The 21,398-nt window shown below is 41.2% G+C and overlaps 1 protein-coding gene across 7 annotated transcripts; it reads right to left on the bottom strand.

The window, feature by feature from the left end:
* Positions 1 to 1,437: 1,437 nt before the first annotated feature.
* On the bottom strand, positions 1,438 to 20,627 carry CDPF1 (cysteine rich DPF motif domain containing 1). Of its 7 annotated transcripts, none has more exons than XR_003987976.1 (5): positions 20,467 to 20,624; positions 18,488 to 18,560; positions 11,093 to 11,216; positions 8,963 to 9,074; positions 1,438 to 2,766 (listed from the first exon to the last, which is right to left on the bottom strand). XR_003987976.1 is itself a non-coding variant. In XM_030457187.1 (5 exons), the coding sequence occupies exons 2-5, from the start codon at positions 18,512 to 18,514 to the stop codon at positions 2,617 to 2,619; spliced, it is 417 nt and encodes a 138-aa protein (XP_030313047.1). In that variant the 5' UTR covers positions 18,515 to 18,705; positions 20,467 to 20,557; the 3' UTR covers positions 1,438 to 2,616. The 7 variants fall into 7 exon arrangements, 6 of the variants coding, with proteins under 6 accessions (XP_030313047.1, XP_030313072.1, XP_030313056.1 ...); XM_030457187.1 differs by having other exon boundaries at positions 18,484 to 18,705; positions 20,467 to 20,557; XM_030457212.1 differs by having other exon boundaries at positions 18,488 to 18,705; positions 20,467 to 20,557.
* Between the last annotated feature and the right edge of the window lie 771 nt (positions 20,628 to 21,398).

Below are 21,398 nucleotides of genomic sequence, written 5' to 3'. Positions count from 1 at the left end.
ATTACTTGGAGAACCTGATGAAACCACACTGTAAAGGCTCTGCAAACCTTCAAAAGACGTGATGGTGCTGGCATCTGGTCAGAGTAATCACATATACACCAAAACATGATGATATAGGGACTACAATGCCCACGTTGGAAGGGAACAAATGAATGTGGCACATGTAGTTTTTAACAGCTAAACACAGACAGTGATCCAGCATCATTCTAAGAGGTAACAAGCTGCATGCAGATAAGCTGCATTTCCCCATAGCAATCCAGGGACTGCCCAGGGATGATGGAACACATCTCATGACCCTGGGCTACTGAACAACTTGAGGCACTTGATGGAAATAAGGTTTACTTCACCTACAAGGTGTTACCAGCTAACTGTGAAGAGTAGGAATTCTCAACTTGGCTGCTTCTGTTGTACTCAGGAGAAACAAATGAGCTATATTGGGCCAAATTAAAAATCTGCTTGCAGATTCTGCTCCCTCCTGATACCAAGGCTACTCCCCCTCAGGTTCAGCTTAGCAAGGACTCAGAGGCAGGTAATTTCTGAGGGCTTTAAATGATTCTTATATCATGATGGCAAAAATAATATTTATGACTACAAGACTAACTAACTAACTGCAGTTCTCTTAGAAGGCACAGAGAGGGGTGAGTAGTAGGGAGAGAAAGCAGCCCAGTGACAGCAGATCTTTCCCAGCACAGCAGTGGGTATCTCCCTGTCCCGAGGAAGACCCAAGTGTCACAGAACCCAAAGGCATATTCTCATTTAGGTAGGAATGTGCTAGCTGGCCTTTTAAAACCTACTTGCAAGCTAAGAATTAGGATACGACCTGTTGAAACCATTGTGAAATACAGGAAATAAAATGTTTTAAAGGGACCTTTGCTAGCATAAACAAAGAGGGTGATTTTACATAACGATGTTGCTTTTTGTCAGCTTGATTATAACGCCTACGATTTTAAGATGGAAAAGCACTGCAATTTTCTAACATCTCTCACTCTTCTTACAGTTCTGGTTTTTAGTATAGAATTTGCCTCTCTTATTTGTACTGAACACACACACTGTGACTTCTGAAGTGTGTGCAGGGAGAGGGGTCCAACAATGAAATGGAAATGTGGCATCCCTCAGTCTAGGTAAGCTTAATATAAAGTTATTTGAAAGCATTGTCTCTTGTCACTTCTAAAAGGAATCTGAAATGTTTATTTCTAACATGCATTTTTTCTCCCCTGCAATGGAAGATGTAAATGCATTTTATGACTTCAAGCACACAGAGCTTGAAAAGGGTTCCAATAGGTCCATAGTTGTTCCTCTAGTAATTGCAGGACATTTCAGTCCCCAACTAAGGTCACCAACATACTAGGTTCAGAAAAAAAATAAAAATGAAGGGTTTAGGACACTTGAACATCCTAAAGAATTAAAAATAACTCATTGAAATAATGTTGTTTTTAATAAACATGTTTCATTTTATTAAAATGATAAAGCTTATATGCTGACATATGACACAGATAGAAGAGCTGAGAGATGTTAACCAAGGCATCCACATGTTCTGATCCAGTGACCAACCAAAACTTGAGTAAATAATGTGATCTGATTAGGGAGAATTCTAGATATATCCTTAAGGTGTGTGATTATGTGTTTTCTTATAAATGCCACCTAAATCCTTCTTGTAATTAAAACAAAGTCAACGTAGACAACTGTGAAGCTAATTTTTGAGCTAAAAAACCTGCTGTTTCTCTAACAATTTTTTTACCCTTTTCTAACTGAAACTATGCTCTTGAAACCTCTATTCTGGCTGCAGTTTAACTGTCCAGCTCTGGAAAGATTTGAGTTTTTTAACAGAACTTTTCCATTTCCAGATTAACTGATGTGAAAATGAAAACAAAGTCATCTTTACTTGTGAAGCGTAAGCTAGAAATATTAAGGGTTTTTTTTCTATTTCTGTATTGACACAGCCTGGAAGATTGAGTGTAGACTGACTGCAAGTGCAAGTGACTTGCAGTATTTTTTAGTAAGCTTTTAATATTTTGAAAAATTATACTGGTACTTATTCTAAGAGCACCTAGCTTCAGAAGCCTTAATGCTGTAAGAAGAACCTAGATGTTTCTATGGATATCTGTGACATTTTCTCATAACAGATGCATTCTAGACTTAAACATAAATTCTTGAATTCCTTGCCTACTATAATCTTAACAGCACTGTTAGGTTAACAATTTATGCTTGCTGACTTTCTTAGATGTATACTGAATTAAGACAGATAAATTTATCTTGAATTTTCATAGTGTTGTAGGAGTGTCAAGAAATTAAATTTTAAATTAAATTAAACATTAAAATAACAAATGTGAAAATGTGGACATGACTCCTATGCTATACAGCAGGTGGATTTTAGGTGGTGAGAACTGGCTTGTCTGTCTGCCTTCCTGGCTCTTCAACACCTTCAGGCCGTTCTGCTGGCACTGCAATCGCTGCTGATGATGTTTGAAGCTAAGCCAATTGTAAGGAAATGTGTTACTGTGTTCTGTAGTAGTGAGCTGATGAAGGTCACTTCTTTAAAAGGAGCAACATGATACTCTCCAAAAGGGGGGAGGAGAAACCCCAGCCAAAGAACTGTCTCTCTCGGTCCTTCAGTATTTATGTTTTTGTATCCTTCTTTTTACCGGGGGTGGATTTTGATTGGGCCTTCCTTTTATCCATATCTTCTTGTATTTCCAAAGGAAAGGACTTTAGGTTCTTATTCACACAGGGTAGGCAGAACCTTTTGGTGTAGAACAGACTGCATTCCTGTAAAGAAAGAAAATAACATTAGTAGCAGGATACGTAAAATGGGAACTGCTTAAGTTCCAGTCTCATAACATCACATTTATATTTAGAATGCTTCTCAATTCAATTCTTCTTCTACTTTGAAATATTACAGCAATTTTTCTTTTCCCTATTGAATAACTCTAACATTTGGTGGGAGCTAACTGGATGAAAAAGAAAAACTGAGTCTGTAACAATCACTAACCACATCAATTATCATGTTGACCTTCACTGGCTCACTGCTACTGATAACAGCAACACATTCCCCTTGCTGTTGGCTTCTTTCAAGCATCATTCATGGTTCTCTTGGTGTGATCACTGAATTCCAAACAGGATTTAATGGGTAAACTGGAGCTGCTGTTGCTGATGTATTACTCTTGGAGAGTTAAATGTGAATAAAGGCATCAGCATGGCTGGATTAGGCCACCTTTCTGGGTGTAATGGAGTCCCTGAGTTTTACCTAAATAGCATTTTTTTTCCTGTAAAGCTAAATCTTATTTTAGTTTATGAGGATCTCTCCCTTCTGGGAGTGACCTGGTCCAGTGGGAAGTGTCCCTGCCTATGGCAGGTCCCCCTTAAAGACCTGCAGGCCCCTTAAGGTCCCTTCCAACACAAACCATTCTATGACTCTATGAATTCAATTCAACTGAGACTTCATCCATTTAACTACCTTTACGTTAAATAAATGTACTTGCTGGCAGAAACCTAAAAATATACATTTTACTAAACGTTGAACTGATGTCTCTTCTCTGAATTTGTCATGGAAAAGTAGAAAAGCCATTGTGCATGAAGATGTTTCCCCTGCCCTTGAAATGGAATGACACTATGATCTGATACTTTTTGTTCACAGCTGAATTGGTTATCAACTGTTACAAAGCCAGTACTTATTTTTCACCAGTCATAACTAACCATATTAGTTACTGACTAGGAAGAAGCGAAACTGATGGAATATTTTAATCTATTTGCAGTATTGAGTTTGGACAACTGGAAGAGAAACTTCTGAATGCATTATTTATTTGCACTGTGGAGAGACTGAAGCCCGTGGTTCTCCTGGCATGCTGATCACTAAATTCCAAATAGGATTTAATGGGTAATCTGGAGCTGGTGTTGCTGATGGATTATTCTTGGGGATTTAAGCATGAATAAAGACATCAGTTCAGATGGAGCAGGCCATCTTTCTGGAAGTAATGGATTCAATGCATTTTGCCTAAATAGCAAGGTTTTCCTCTTGCCATGGTCATTTGTGGCTGGTCTTTGTCTGGGGGTTTCACTTGGATATTTCTGCTTCTGTTCTTGCTTTTGTTTCCCATGTCACTGTCTGCATTTCAGCAGTAGATTCAGCACATGATGATAGCAAAATCACAATCAGCCTGCCCCTGAGCAACTTTCAAGCTCGAGGTATTTCTCTTCCTCTGTTGTCCTTCTCTGCACTGACTGCCAGGCCCCTTCATAGTCAGACCTAGTCTGAAATGGATCTCTGAAATCACTGGTCTCTGGAAGGCCCTGGAACTGGATTTCAGTTACACAACCTCTAGAGCCTATTGTTTTTTGTCTCTTGGTATCCGTAATACTTTAAGCTGCCAATTAAAAATAGAAGATTAGAGTTTAGATTTCCCCTGCTGTTCTTGTTTGTGTTGCAAAATGGCAAATGGCTCCCCCTGCCTCCAGGTTAAGCTGATGGCTGCAAGCAAAGGTCATTGCACCACTGGTTGCTGCAAAGGAGAGGAGAGGCTTTTCCCTCATTCTGCAGATGAGGAACTCTGTTGTCAAGATGCAGACCCTCACAGCTATACAGGTACTCAGCTTGCATTCTTTTAGCCAAAATGAGTTCCCAGATTTTGTTGATTTTAGCTGACGAGACTTCCACAAATAGTGAATATTGAACATCTGAGTGCTGGGTCCACATACCCTTGGTCCTATTTTCTGTCATGGGGTTATTCAGCCTAGCTGTTGTTTTAAAGCCCTATGAATTACACTTATCATGTATAGGCAAACCCTATACATGTATAGGCAAACCCTTCTTTGAGCATTTCCTGAAAGGGTTCTGGGTTTAATCAGATAATTCTTTCGTATATTTTACCCTTGACCAAGGCAAGAGAGAGCCATTTCAATTTCAAACCTAATAGTCCAATTCAGGACTAACTGAGCTGCCAAAGCATACTGCCAGAGTTTATTTCTGTTCTCACATGGATAATGCATGAAAAAAAGTATACACAAGGACTTTGAGTTTTACCACACTTGCAAAGGAAAGGTTCTGTCTAACTGTGTCCAGGATTGACCTCACATGACTGAAAGTTCAGTGGAAAGTAGCTGGAGTATTACGTTTATCAGTTGATACCAACAGTCATGTCCAAGGTCACTGTTAATCACCTTCTGTGGAGGTGGGCAGTAAGGGATGAAACTTGCTCGCTTTCCTGTTTTCTTTTTCAAAAGCTACATCTTTTCTTTGCTCATGTTTCACAGGTGTTGTAATAAATTATTTTAAATGACTAATATGGTCAGATTATATGATTTCCTTTCCCCTTTTCTGAAAGGCAAATAGGAAAGGCACACGACCTTCCTAAAGACTTTTAAAAGCATTTTTATTATCCTCCTTTTTGCCAGATTTTGACATATTTTGAGACGTTAGAGATAATAACTGGACTGGACAGTTGGACTGGAAAGAATGGCATTTATGAACACAGTATCCTGAAGGTTGGTTCAGTAGGTCAACTGAGTGAGACTTCAGAGAATATTTGAAGAAGTGAGTTTATGAGCATTATGCAGAACAGCTGCTAAGTCTTGACTTACATTGGCACAACAACTGTGAAAAACCCTGCAGCTAGCATGGGTTGTCTCACAAAAGGCCTTAAACCTGATCTGTATTTAAGACTTCTCAGATACAAAAGCCAGCAAAGTAAATCCAATCCCTTTGGCGAATATAAGGTCAGAAAAGTCTTAATTTTGCCACAGGCTAGTCTAGTACAACCTTGAATTAAAATAAAAATTAAAGCAACTTGTCACTGTAAACTTTCCATGACATTATGGGACAAGCTTCTTTGCCAAAGAGGCTGAAGAAAGCATGATTTTCTTCAGCTTCAATTCTTATGTTATAGCATTATGGAAACACTCAGTGTAGCACTGAGTTGATCTGCCTGGGTCAAGCACAAGCAGGAACCAAAACCAATATACAGAGATGTTATCCCAACTTTTGCTCTCTCTACTGCCTTGGATAAGTTTTTACTTCTCTGGACTTTTAATTCTCCCTACATGAAAGAGAAATAGTATATGTTTACGTACTTTGTGGTGTGGGTGTTTAAAGCACTAATTATCATGTTACCTAAGCAGTATTTAGCAATACATTTTGAAACTATAGTCATTTGTGTGATTCACTATCAGGCCTGGCCAGTTTGGTAAGAAATTTATTCTCAATTATTTACAATCAAAGTTTTGCTTTGAGTGATACCATCAGGGGAATCTTGAAGACTCAGATAACAAGTAAATGATTGACATATTTCCACAATAGCCAAAGCAGGCAAGAATGTAAAAAAGATTAGAAGAGACTTCTGTGAGCTCACTGCTAATATCCTTTCACATTATTATGCCTCAGATTAACTGAAACAATTATTAAATCTTTTAGCAGAAAAATCCCTACCTTTTTTCAGAAACACACACTATGTAGAAAGATACTAAGGGGCTGAAACTTTCTATTTCTGTCAGATTTAAGTGCCAGACTTCAAAATATCCTTTGAAACCTTTGTAAATTCAAGACAATTCATTTGGGAATGAAAACAGTTAGATGTGCTTAAGTTTGCCCAAAACACATCTGAGTTGCTAATCCTCTGCTGTTAAAAAGAAGGGATAAACCTGGCGTGTCAGGGCAGGAGACAAGCTCATAAACCTAAACTATCTGACTGGCTGCACTTGCCTCTTTCTCTGGCTTTCTCTGTGTGTGGGATTGAGTCAACCACCAGCCAAGACAGGGACATTGTCACTAGGAAGATTTTGCTCACATGAGAGCTTTGCCTTCACACAATGGCCTTGAGCTACTTGGCTCTGCAAACTTGAGCCCAGCTATCAAAGAGATAACTAGAGAGCTCTGGCACTTCAGCTGACTCCCACACAATCCTCAGGTAATATCAGAAAGGAAAAAAACCAAAAAAACCCAACCCAAAACTCAGTTGCAATCTCCAGTCTGACCGTTTGGTGAGTTTTAATTCATTTAAATTACAGAAGAGATTTCAGAAATAGGAAACAAACCTAATCAGGAGAAAGGTCTTACTGCATACTCCTCTTAGGACAGTGGACCAAATCCATTCCTGGTGCTAATTCCCTGCAAGTCAGATTAGCAGCTAAACTTGTCCAAGCGTGCCAATTTCCTTTTTGATGTGTCTGTCCAACCCTCTAAATTTTTTCAGTGTAATTTGACCCCTTGTTTTGCTCATGAGAATTTCCTCAAGTCCTGAACACAGAAGCTGTCTGGCACTGGCATATGAGCTGCCTCAGTTGCCCAGATTATCTCACCGTGTGCTCTGAGGAGACCAGAGGTGTTACTTTGTCCTACCAGAACTGTAACATGTCACCAAATATCATGGGAAAAAAAAAACAAATTCTACACTTACCAAAGTCTTTAACTGGTCTGCCTGTGCTTGAAAACTCCTGCTACTAACTTACTTATTTTCAGTAAGCATCATGTCACTGGGGCTGGCCCCTAACCACTGCAATTAAAGAATGGGCTGGAAAGGTTGAATCTGAAAAGTGCTAAAGATGACACTTGAGATCCAAGGTGTGCTCTTACACATCCTATTAGCTGCACTCTAGATTTAAGCACATGAGTCTAGGATACCAAATGACCACTTTGAAAGAAAAGGCCAGGATCTGCCTGTTATTAGGGCAGTGGTGTCTGGTATAACAAATACATGCTGCTGTCCATGTAAGCAATTGGGTGAAGTCTCCTCATGGGTTGAGTCATGCATGAGTCCTGAACACTGCACACATCCCAAGTCTCTTTCAACCACAGAACTGGCTTGTCAGGGGAAAGAAGTGTAATCCAAGTTTTCTCAATTCATGCTACTGCCTCAGAGAAGCACAGTACACAGCCTCCAGACACTGATAATTGTGTAATAACTTGTCTTCATTTTTGCTTTGAACTCACCAGAAACAAAGAGACCGGTTCTGCACTGAAGAGAATGAATTAAGATGACTGTAATTTTACACCACCTTTTGGGACCGCACTCAGATTTCATAGCTTTAAGGTTGCCTACCAGCTGCTACACAAATTTGTTCTTCTTCAGAGAGCTACCATAGCATTGCACAACAGCCTTCCCTAACCACTGTCTACATTTGTTTTAAGTTGGTCTGGAGGATGACGACTGCAAAACTGTGCTGCAGAGATTTGAACGTAACATGCCACACACAAAAAGAGTGTGTAAGAAATATGTCTTCAATCTGAAGGCACAAAATCAGAACTGAAGGCATGGGTGCTCTGAACTGTGCTAATTGCATCTTGCAGTTATGGGGATCTGACTCACAAAAAGTACCAGACTAACACCATCCAAAATGACACAAAAAAGCAAACAGAACATTTGGAATTAACTTTTGAAAAGGTTAAAATATCCTGAAGAAGGGAAATCACGCATCTCCTGGGAAGGCATGTGCAGACTGCTCTTGGAGCAGAGAGCTCTCAAAACTCAACTCAAAGGTGATGCCAAGACAAAGATACAGATACATGGGGACAGGAGTTGGACTTGATGATCCTGATGGGTCCCTTCCAACTCAGCATATTCTCTGATTAGCTTTTACAAAGAGGATGGCAGCCGTGTGCTGTGGATGAAAACCTAACAATCCATGGACATTTATCTTCCCTTTACAAAAAAACACCAATCTATTCTTGGTATAGTATGATCTACTGGCAACTCAAGGTCGTGAAGTGTTTCTTCTTTGCATTTGCTTGTCATGAGAAACTGAAAAAGAGAACTCATTTTTTTTGTGAGGCTGGACTGTGCTCATCTGTAAATAGAACAATGTTGATAATTTTAATTCATACAAAAAGCTTTACCTGAGGGAATCAGCAAGGACATACAATTAGCTTGCCTTAAAAATAGGCTGTTGGGGTTTTGTTGATTGGTCTTTCTCTAAGAGGTCACCAGAGCTGGAATGAAAAGAAATGACTGAAGAAGTTTGTTTTACTTGTACTTACTGTACCAACACACACTGGTCTCCTACACAAGCTGCAATGAGACCCAAGGATGAGGAATTTGTCCTTGTCAGGGGTGAAAGGATCCTTCATGACATAGCATTCTTCCAAAAGCCTGTAAGAGAATTATTTCACACTTTTAAGGGTACATTTCACAGTACAGGAGGGTTGAAATGGGGAAATTGTGGAGACTGGAAATGTATCAACCCTTTCTACTTCATGTGTTTGGTCTGGTGCTGTACCTGAGGCAAGACAGAAGGTATGCAGCTCCCTTCTTCTTCAAAACCAACATTGTGGTTGTCTTCAGTCCTATACCACACTTTCTATCTGTCTTCCAAAATTAGAGCTATTGGTGATCACCTTGATGTTTTCTGACTAGTTTTTTCTCAGTGGTCCATCTTACAGTATTTTTTAATCTTCCATTTTTATGATGGGCACTCCTTCACATAATTGCACAGCTTTTAATTAGAAGTTTTCTTCCAAAGCTGTGTACTTGTGAGTATAAAGAAAAAGGTTTTATTGCTTTTAATTATGCTGCTGCTGTAAAACTAAGGTTTCCACCTTTTGCAAGCAAGAGCTACTAGAACAGAACATTACAATGAAATATGCTTACTTTATGTCACAGATGGTACTGTTTGCTTCAAGGTATTAAGGGAGTACGTTTATTAATAATTTGGCAACCTGCTTGGGAAAGACTAAGGACTTATTCTTCCTGGGAGCTACAGGCAAAATATTACAGAAACCAGTTGGGTGTCTGTCTGCACAGGGCACCCTGCAAGGCTGGGTTACTCTTGGGCTTAAAGTAAACTTGGTCTCTGTAGGAATAGGGAATAAAATACATACCTAAAAGGTAACACAGCCTTCTCCTTGTCTACATACATACACACACACAAGCAAGTATGGGATCTTTCCTAACTGGGAGTGTATTCTTTTTACCTCTCCCCTTCTATTTAAACAAATAAAAAAAATGGGTTTATCTCAAGCCTTCCACTGTTAGGAAAGATTAGGTATCTCAGCATGGCAGATCAGCTTGCCAACAAAGTCTTCTATTGTACAAAGACTGGATTACCTTTACAAAAGCTGCCCTTGTGAGATTCACAGTCTTAATATAGCAATCCAAATAAAACTGAGATGTTAACAATGAGCTTGGATAACCTCAAGTTAAGAGTCATTCAGCTTTGATTCAGACTCTTTACAAATGGACCTGATCAAAGGTGGGCCATTGCTCTGCTGAGCAGAAGAGGGAAAACCAGTAGCATCGTGGAATTTGGAATGATAAAAACACATCTGGACCTAGAAAACAGATGAGACCTCAGCCCAAGCAGGTGATCAACAACTGTTTCCATTATAAAAGAAAAGGAGCAATCTTAGTGAAGTGAAATGCTACATGCATGCCTGACTTAAGTTCTGGACCATGCTTACTTCATGGGTTCATTGACTGGGACAGTCTCAACGTAGCTACTCGTACATTTAAAGCTAAGTGCTAGCTAAGAGCTCTGTTTTATATGGAGCTGAATGTGTACAGACAAATTTGTAACTGCATAACTTTTGGTCAAAGTATCCTTGCTTGGCAGAAATGGAAAAGCCTTCAGTGTCCTAAAATCTAAGTATGTCCTGAATTTCCACATGCCTTAGTTAACACATAATCTTCCAAATAATTGTCTTAGCCATGAAAAAAGCCATTGCTGTTTAAAATTCCAAGCCATGTCAAACAGCTCTTAAAAATGTGTTTTTACCATTGGTGTTACTTCATGCTGTGTTTACGTGTTGCCCAGCTGACAGAGCTCTGAGGAAAGGGCTGTTCCCAGAAACGCTAAGCTGACAACATTATTTCAGTAAAAAAATAATGGTCTAGGTAAAAAGTAGAGTGCTAAGTAGGGTTGGAAAATAGCTTAAATATTAATCTTTTCATGGTATTGAAGCAGGACAGGAAAACTGATTTTTTTGGTCTTTGCTATCAATGCTGACAACTTTTAACATTTCTTCCCTTCAAGGTCACCTTAAGTACCAAGAATCTTATTAAGGGGCAATATGTCATTTTATTGGGTTCATGCAGTGCACGCTGTTCCACAGTACAAGGCTTCTAATGGTAATAGGATAAATGAATTCTGCAATATGAAAGAATGTACTTACACAATAGAGTGTGTGTTTGGTGGCTTCTGCCCATAGTAAGTATACGGAACTGTTAAGTCACATAGCTGACATTTGAACTCTCCTGTAGGCTGAACTTCTGTGGGAGCATCCATCTTTAAGCAACCTACAAGAAACAAAAAAATATTTTAGCTCCAAAATGCAGTACTGGAAACATGCCTGCAAGAAGATTAAACTGATGTGAGACATCTGCTATGTAAATCAAAGGCTGATGGAAAACTGACTGTTGCAAAGCTTAAGCAGTAAATCCTTTCTCCCATATCAAGTTGGTTTTCCATGTCCCAGTCAGATTTCAAAATTTATTAGATAGGTTTAGAAATAGGAGCTGAGGAGCCTAACTATACAAGTTCACCTATTAATTTAGAACTTAGAACCATAAAAGAATTTAGGTAACAAAGTATAGGACTGTGAATGGAAAAGCCTTTGCTCAAACAAGGCCTATGCTCCCTAAGTGTTTCCCAGGAAACAGGTCCCTATCTGCTATGCAGAACCCAAATCAAGTTCTGAAAGGTCTTTCTCTCACAAACTGCACAGGGAGCAGTGAAAGTGTCTGGGACCCAACTCAGGAGACATTTACCGGGAAGGCAGGTGATGCAATGACTTACTACATCTTTTTCTTTGCTTCTGGTTCACCTTTGAATAGAGTTTTGGAAGCCTAAGCCAGGCTCCCTGTTCTTGCCTGGCTTCCTATGGAAATGAGGCTGATGTAATTACCCTGTGCATAGACAGAGTGCTGGCCCATTCGAGCCTCAGAGGACAGAGGAAGAGGTACCTTCAGAAAAGTTTAAGTCCTGTAATTTCCATGAAAATACACAACAGAGGGACACACTGCTTTATCCTCAGGGAAGATACCCACATATTTCTATAAGTCAGAGAATCTGCACATAGGAAAGCTATTGTTCACCCATCTGAAAGATTTCAGACACCTGTTACAAAGGTGTAGTCTCAGTCATGAGATAAAAAAGACAGGAAGCTGGGCTTCATCAGCTTCGGTGTTTGCAAGATGATTTATTTAAAATCATGGTCATGGATTTCCATTTGGGAGTTTATCCTCCACTGATACCGCTTTAGCTGAGAGTCACACCCCTGTGGTTTTCAAAAAGCATGGTGTGGCTGCTTTTAGGACAGATTTTGCTATGTAGACATGATCAGATCAAACACAGCTAACCATGTGCATACCCAACATTGCACCAACACATGAAATATGAACACTAATTTGCAAATTGGATATCTTTGCTCACCTGCACCATTTTCTTCAACAGACACACTCACCATGCAATTAGCAAGAAAACTCGATTTTTTTGCTAAAAGCCCTTGCACTTTTCATGGCATGTAGTTTTCTGCTACAAGCCTGTCAGCTCCTTTAAGTGAAGTGGAGCTAATATCAAGCTGTTAGGAAGGTGAGCCCTAGGAACTCAGATCTGGGCAATATCTCAGCAGTTATGTGTGCTCACAGCTGTATGAGGCAGCCATACAGCCTGGCAAAGGACAACAGATCATTCCCACTATTCCAGCTTTGCAGCCTTCCCCTGCAGAGCTGTCTCTGTTTTAGCTCAGGGGTTTTCTTGAGGAACAAACTGCCTGACTGTCCCCCATTACCACACCTGGTGTGCATCATAGAGCAGTCTTAAAGCACACCAACTGGACAGTTTTAGATGAAAGGAAATAAAAAGATGTGCTCCAGCAGGACACCTAATATACTCTAACCTGTATGCCCAACTAATAGCCATGCAGTCTACAAGCTAGGACTAGAGGTAATCTGAAACACCCCAGTACACAGAGAGTGGTATGCAACATCAAACACCTTGGTCAATGGTTTCACTCTTACTTCATCAGTCTAGCTATAATAATAAATAAAAGAACTTCTTTCTTCTTCTTCTTCCTTTTTCTTCCCATGTCTTTTTCTCTCTTGTTATAGGGAACTGAACTGGCTTGCAGAGGAGTCCAACAACTGCTAACACTAACAAGGTAAGATGCAAAACTGACCAGCCAGAAGAAAGAGAGGGCTGAGATGAAGGACCTGTATTTCCCTCTTTCAGTGACAGTAAGCTGCTATTTCTGCACACCCTATGTGGTGAAACTGAATCCTTAGAGACATATGCTGCAAAGGTGAATTAAGGGCAAGGTGAAGCAGAGTTGTGACTACTTGTCACTTGTTCCAGAAGAACAGGGAGCCCTGAGATCAGCAAAAGTTAGAGGCTTCATCACAGACCCCAGTTCAGAAAGCCCCAAGCTGTTAAATCCTGGAACTTAATTTTGGGAATAATGTCCCTTATCCCATCATTCTTTCACCACCAGACTTTCCACTGCCACTTCTGGAATTTCAGTACTACAAGAAATTCTTCAAATGTGACACAAATGAGGCTGGGTACTGGTTTAATAAATAAATCCAACTCCAGAATACCCTAGGCTACTACATTTTTTCAAAAGCGATGTAATCCCCGGGTGTAGGCATCTTCCCTATCTTACAGGGATGACTGAAAGAATTTTATTAACCAAAGTGTTTCCAGACCCTTTGAACACTGCATTTTCAGGCTACCAGTTAAGCTCCCCAAACATACCTAAATTTACCTTTTCTGTAGGTACGCAGTAGGAATACCAAGACACCCACCTGTGTGAAAGAGATTCAGCCCAGAACACTGTATGCAACTTCTTTTAACCAATCTTTTTTTTTCAAAAGGGGAAATAATTAACACCACAGAGGTAGAGTGTGGGAAGTCAGTTGAATCAAACAGAGAAGACTAACACGGTGATCTTGAATTTAAAATAACACAGAACACTAAGAAAAAGAACAACAACAAAAAAGTATTTATGGCAGTGAGGATCATAGACTTTGGAATGAATGTATCCCAATTCCAAGTCAAAATAACAGCTCTGGCTTCAGAGCTGAAGTACGTTAGATATAGAAACACCTGCTCCCTTATAGACCATTGGCATGTAGAACAGAATCTGTTCAGTGACTACCACGGGGAAGGAATGATATCTATGTACAAACAGATTTTTGGCTATGCCAGTTGAAAAGCATATGATCCTGCCTGCAAGGCACAGATGAATTTATGTTGCTTTCCATTTTACTCCCAGCTTACAAGTCACTGGTATTAGCTGTACCAAGTTTTATTTCACTGGGAACATCATTTGTCCTGGTAGCCTGTCCACACAGTAGCACTTGGGAAAGTTAAGGTCACCAGCTCCAATGTGTGAAGGAAATGAACGTAAAGATTTAACAGTAAATACTGCCATTCAGAAGTCAAACTTGCTATATAACAAAGTAAAGCCAATTTCCTTCTAAAGAAAGAAATTTAATGGCAAATGCAGCAAACTTTTAGTTTATGCATGTGCTTCACACCTTTGGTCCATACTGCCAAGCAGACAAGTCCTAAGATGCACTCTCTCAAAAAGTTTCTAGAACTTTCAAAAAACTCATATGCAATTAAAATAATTGTGTCTTTATGTCAGACAGCAAATGCACAGAAGCAGTTCTGCCATAAAACCACAGTTGAGACAGACATTTGTTACAACAAAGTAAGCTCACTGGTTTGGCCCTATACACCATTTTAGCAAGATGCCTGATATGACAACTATGACACAGTGTCTGCCTCTCTTCCAAGCAGCAATATGAACCATGAGTGAGAACTCCTTTCTCTCCAGCATACCAACAACAGAAGGATCTCTCAGGGAGATAGAAGTCTAGGATGCTAATCTTTTCATAATGATGACAGGCAAATTTGTGACCTCAAGTGACTCAAATAATCACCAGTGCTACCACTGGCTTTTTCTATTTTCCTTTAAAATTTTTAAAGCAGCCCCATGTCCCAGTAACATGTCAAATATCTGCCTCGCGGGTATATACTGAAGAAGTCTTCTAGAACAACTTGTTTAGAACTGAATTCTGCCCAAGCATTGGCCACTTTGGCTGAAAGCTGCAAGGTACTTAAACACACACTTACTTTAAGCACATGCACAGCTCCTCTGAAAAGAACACTGCTACCCACACACACTTTATTATGAAGCAAGCACTGAACTAGCACGCTCAGCAGAAACCTGCCAAGTCAAGCCCAAAATGCCCCAGGACATGTGTGAGGTTGGCCCACGTGTCATGTGAAAGGTAAAGTACGCAGAGTTGAATGCCATACTAAAGACATTATTGCAGTAAAAGAAAGGCACAGGTTAGATTGCAGTGCTATAAGAGTGTCTCTCCATGCTGTGAGTGATACATGATATGGATGCATGGAAATGGCTCTCGGTGCAGTTCTCTAGGGACTCCTAAAAACCTCAGGGTAGTTCTGCTCAGAGCATTCTGCTAACAGCCCTAGAAGGCATGCCAGAAATAATAAATCACCATTAAATTGTCAGGGTCAGTGGCAAAGTAGTGGCACAGATAAGTAATCTGATTTTCCTTGCTTCAAACCTCATTAGCACAAGTCTTTACAATGCATAGGTTAAGCCCCTCTTAATACTCCACAGGAGACTCATGTATTTCTGAGTGATTAATAAACTACAGAAACTACACAAGAAACAAACTCTCTACAGATGTACACTTTGATTTGAAAGGGTGTCAGATAAAACCAATATTGACACACCTTTAATCCTCTCCAATTAAACCCTGGTTTCTTATTCCTGCAGTATCTACTGTTGATGAGGATGACCTATTAAAATATTCACAGCTTCATTCTCTATGGGAAGGAGTGCTCTCTAACAGAAGGGAAGGAGCCACTGAGTTGATAACCTGGTAAACGCCAAGGTACTTTGCAGTGTTTGGTGTGATGTAAATTTAAATAGCTCCAGGAATGCACTCACCTCCTTTAGAAAAATGATCTGTTGCCTAATTTCTCAGGTGAAGGATGAAAGAGCAGAACCTTCTTACTTGGTAGTTAATCCCCAGGTGAACAACTCTCTCCCTCCAGTTCCTTCACATTACTGCCCTGAAGGCATGTTTAGGTCACCTGTTGGCTGCCTCCCTGCTTTTCCTTTGGTGACATAGCTTGGCTTCAGCATAACAAATTAGCCCAGCCATGCAATTTCACCAGGCGAGGCCATGTGGAACTTAGGCCCTCCCAGAGACCACTTAATTGAACCAAACCTTGACTTTCTGCAGCAACTTCTCCCTTCAGGCCCAGGGGGACTTCTGCTAGCACTGCTGTCCTCTCTCTGCTCTGAAGGAACTGTGATCACTGTAGCACACAGGCTTCCCTCTAGGTATGGCTCATACAGCATGCTGCTTTTTATCAAGTTTGTGTAGACTCCCCATGGCAGCAGGAGAAACAGCCTATGTGGTCAGAGAGGTGAAAGCAAGCATCTTTTCTGAACAGTTAGGGAACGTGTGAACAGGGAATGTCAGCAGAAAGAGAGGAAACAAGCAAATCAAATACCCTCCCTTAGGTAAAAGGCTTTACAAACACCAGATGAATCTCAAAAAGGCATCTATAGGTAAAATGCATGACTTAACTAAGCTGAGAAATTAAGACTTTAAAAGTATAGCTCAAGTACTCTGTACTTGAATGTGGCAGGCGGCCAGCTCTGAATTAGACAGCATTTTAAAAAGAAGAATCTTAAATTAGGTGAGAATTTAACAGCTTCACACAGGAATGCTGCAACAAGGCACTGCATAACCTGTACATACCACTGTCCTCTAGTGGACACATCAGCCCTGTACAGCCCAGTGGCTGGCAGGAGCACTGTTACTTTGCTGTGGGGAATTCTCATTCCAGCACCTCAGCTGTTTAGAGTAACTTGTTTAGTTATAAAAGCCCAGCTAAGGGGATCACACAAGAAGATGATTGATAGAATAAAATAGCTGTCCAAGCATGCGTGGTAGCATCTCCATGTCTGTTGCAGAGGCAGAGTGAACGGTGGATCTCTTTGCTGTGTAACAGAACAATCAATCCTGACAGAGGACGGAGAACTACAGTATCATCAGTTCCATCTCTTCCCCACAAAATTAGCCTATAGTCATATCTAGTTTTCTGCTTGAATCCCCTCATTCCTCTTTCTTCTCCTCCCCTTTGAACAGGCTTTCCTAAGCAGAGTGCAAAGCTTATTGTACCATCCATGATGCCATTCTAACATTCTGAAAGTAAAATGGCCTAGCAACTAAAGGAAAGCAAAGCAAGCTTATTGTCCCTGTTCCAGCTTTGTTAGATTAATATCCAAAGTGGAAAAGAATAAGATAGTAAAACACCATTAATATGTAAGTGATGATGATCCCTTTTAAATTGTCTTTTGAGACAAGTTATGGAGGGCCACATGTGTACGTACCACTGAAAGTATTGGCTTGCTTAAGCACAATCTAAACTTAGTGCAACACTTTCCAACAGTCTATAAAAAGGAACACCACGATTTTGTGAAAATACATGGAGATGCTAATGCAGTGTTTCAGGAAATAAGACACTGCAACTTGACATAATCCTGAAAGAAATAAATATAGCTTCAGTGATTTATCACCCTATAGAAAGCAAAGTTGGTACTGTAAGGAAATACTAAGCACCCACTATGTGGGGTTGCATGTTACACTGTCCTTACTGTGACACCCAGTGCCCACTTTCCCCTGTGATCAGCAAGGTGTTCAGCATTAATATGGCTGGAGAATTCTTTCCAGTAAAATGTGACTGAGGCTCCCGGTTTGTCAGAACTGAGCTCAAGTTGAGGACTTGAAGTAAAGTAAAGTAAAGTAAAGTAAAGTAAAGTAAAGTAAAGTAAAGTAAAGTAAAGAAGTAAAGTAAAACCTTCAAAAAGAACAGAAACTAAAAACTATTGTAGGAGTGGGGTTTTTGGGGTATGGAGTAAGTAAAGAGTGTCAGCTTGAAGAAAGCCTGAGAATAAAGATACATTTAAAATAAAGACTATTTTCTTATGCACATAGCCCTAAACACCTTCATACAGGCATGCTCACTTCCTCTGAAAGATATGTTCCTCAGGTTTTATCCCAGCTATTGCAAACAGCAAGCAAAAGAACACACCAAAGAGGTATTTCCAGCATGCTTGATAAAGCAAAGAAGTCCATTCTTAACCCCTAGAAAGTTTTCTTTTCCAGGGTACTTGCTGGGGGTTCTGTCACAAGAACTGACAAAGAGGTGCCTTGTTTCACACCTTCACACAGAGGTAATTTTGGTTTTGCCTCTGATTACAGCATAAATCAGTCTTTCAGTCAGGGGCTTGCAGCTTCTTGACTTATGGTAAATACACATATGGTAAATTTCTCTTTTCTAGCCATGGAGCAGCATGACATACGCTATTTGAATTTAGCCGGGCACAACCACCACAAACTTTTAGCATCTTTTCAAGTTTATTCAGTTTGCTCCTCTCTGAAAGACTTTGCTTCCCAGACAGTACATAAATTACTTTACCTAAAATATATGCAGGTACTAAGGTTGCACTTACTTTTTTCAACACCTGATGCTCTCTCATCAAATAGGTATCAAGGCACGGTCACAGAAATCACATCCATAATTTCCTGTAGGACAGAGGTAATGATACTTGTTCTCAGAGGTAGGAGACATCACAGATAGCCAGGCCCTTTCCTTTCTGCAGGCTCCACAGTCTGCACACCCTGTTCCTCAGTGCATGCATGTGTATCCTCTTCCCATCCAGGTAACAAACTGGTAATATTACAGTAGAGGAAAAACCATTGCTGAAAAAGAAAATAACCACTTCACAAGCACTGGTATAACTACATACTAACGCACAAAGCCAACTCTTTGATTCATAAATGCCTATCATACCCATGCCACAACTGACTTGATTTTGATGCCATTTTGCAGTGTTTATAAAGACTCTCCTACCAGCCCAAGTGTCTTACAAACAAGTCACAGGTCAGAAAGCAAAGTCTGTAATAAATGTGAAGGAAAGCCACATCATTCATTAACTTCGCTCTAAAGCAGCAAGGCAGACCATTTCTAGTACCACTGAGAGGTGGAGATACTTACTGGGGTTTTCAGAGCAAAGTCAGAAACTGTGGTACTCCAACTCTCATAACTCTAACAAAATTCCTACTTCCCTGTCATTTTTTTTTAAGGGGAGTTGAGTACATCATTGCTTCAATGTCTCTACGGTCCACTAAGTCCAAAGCTGTGTTCCCAACACAGCTTTTTTGTTTGGTTGGTTTGTTTGGGTTTTTTTGGTTTAGGTGCAACCTCACACTGGAAAGGCCTACATATGGAAGAAATAAGGGTTTCCCCTAAGTTGCCTGGGATGCTTCTTTGTTTACAAGCCTTCAAACAGCTTTGAACTTTCCTGGAATCTTCTCCACTGTCACCCTTAAAAATGCATTCTGTAGCTCCTGCTCCCAAAGTTCCTCATAAAAAGCTATCTGTGGGCACTACATTCTATTAAACAAAACCCACACTTTATACTAAAAACCTTTTGTAGAGAAAAAAAAAAAAAAAAAGCACAGTGTCTTCTGTTAAGCAGTCACCCTGGTCAGCAGGGAACTCTCAGGAGGCTCATGCTCTCTCTTGACCCAGACTCTTCTCACATTTTCCTCTGCAGATTGAAGTAAAGGGTCCTGCCACTCAGTGTAACTTAGGCTCTAGTGAGTCAGGCACTCTGCAGGTGAGAAGTGCAGATTTTGCATCTTTTAAAACCTTCCCACTCCAAGCAAAGCAGGAGTTTGAATACTGCCCTCCTACCTCTGCAGCAACACTTTATTTATTCAGTGTTCTGCAATGGAGAAGCCCTGAATGGCAACAGAGAAGACAGTCTGGGTCCTGTTCTAAGGACTATCACCACTCATCTCCAGAGAGGAAACCCAGGTGGTAAGAAGAAAAACCTTTTTCAGATGCCACACATGCTGTCTACTAAAGCCAGGTTTGACATTCATTCATGTGCATGAACCTTTATTATTAACAATATTATCCAGCATGGAAAATAGAAGGCTCTGGGAAGGCGTCAGAACACCCTCCAGTACCCAAAGGGAGCCCACAGGAAAACTGGAGACAGACTTTTCGCGTGGGCGCTTAGCGATATGACAAGGGGTGATGGCTTTAAACTGGATGACAGTAGATTTAAGAAATAAATTGTTCATTATGAGAGGGGTGAGACACTGGAACAGGTTGCCCAGAGCAGCTGTGGTTGCCCTCTCCCTGGAAGCGTTCAGGGCCGTGTTGGATGGGCCTTTAAGCAACCTGGTCTAGTGGGGGGTGTGGAACCAGGTGACCTCTGGGCTCTCTTCCAACCCAAACCATTCTATAATTACCTGGTACCAAGACCTGCTTCTGGCGAGCTCGACTTTCCCGCCCTGCCCCTACTGGGGCCTGGCTGCCAGAAGAGTCCAGCCATCCGCCCTAACCTTGAAGCCCGCCACCGCCTCCAGCTACAGCCCCCCGATTTCCTCCCGCTCATCCGAACTGCACAGCACCCACCACTGCCGGTACCGGTACCGCCGCTGACACAAAGCGCAGCCACAGATGGGAACCCCATGGGCCGCTTCCCGCTTGCCGGCGCCGCTCCTCCCCCTCCTGCACCCCGCAGGTCTCACTCCGTGCATGCGCGGGTCCCGCCCCGTGGTGCGGCCGCTGAGCCGGGCGTGTGTGGCTGTGGTGCGGGCCTCCTCAGGCTGCTCTCGGTCAGCGGACTGGACTGGCCTGCGTGGTGGTGTGGGACGGGTTCCGAAAGCCCCTAGAGTTCAAAGCTGGGGGGAAAGGCTTTTAGGCTTTGGGAAACGGCAGGGCTTGTGTGGCGGCCCCACCCCTGTGTTGTCCCCAGAATGGTTTCGTTTTCCCGGGGTGTGAGGCGCCAATCTGCGAGCAGAGCAGGAGCGGGACTCGGGGTATTTTGTGTTTGTTGCGTGCTGGCACAAATACGGGGAGCCAGGGGCAAAGCGAGACCCAAGAAGTTACAAAGGTCTGTACATTTTTACGTGCATTTGGTTGGTTCGCTCCACCGAGCTAATGCATATTCATGAGGATTCTGCTCCGGTTGGTGAGGGAAACTCTCGCTTCGCTTTAGCAGTTCAGTGTACACGGAATTTCTGGCGCATGATCCGTGGGTAGGGGACTTGGAGGCGGGCAGCCTGGAGGTGTTCTCATGTTCTAATGAGATTATAATGAGCAGATGTTACTGCCGTACATCAACTTTTATCGATTTTGCCACACTTTAAGCCAAGTACATGCTGCGTTGTCTTCTCATTTCTTATTTTAACAGCAGAATCGTTGTTCTACGAAACCTTTGTAACTTTTTATGACTCCCGTGTCCTTGCTCATGAAAAGATTCAATTTTTTAAAGTACATCACTGGGGCATCCAGGAGCACGTGGTTGAGGGCTGATGAGTGGCTCCATCCCGCTAGCCGGTATG

Source organism: Calypte anna, chromosome 1 (assembly GCF_003957555.1).
Source record: "Calypte anna isolate BGI_N300 chromosome 1, bCalAnn1_v1.p, whole genome shotgun sequence".
Taxonomy (NCBI): domain Eukaryota; kingdom Metazoa; phylum Chordata; class Aves; order Apodiformes; family Trochilidae; genus Calypte; species Calypte anna.
Note: the sequence above shows the minus strand (reverse complement) of the source record. Positions and strands in the feature narration are given on the sequence as shown.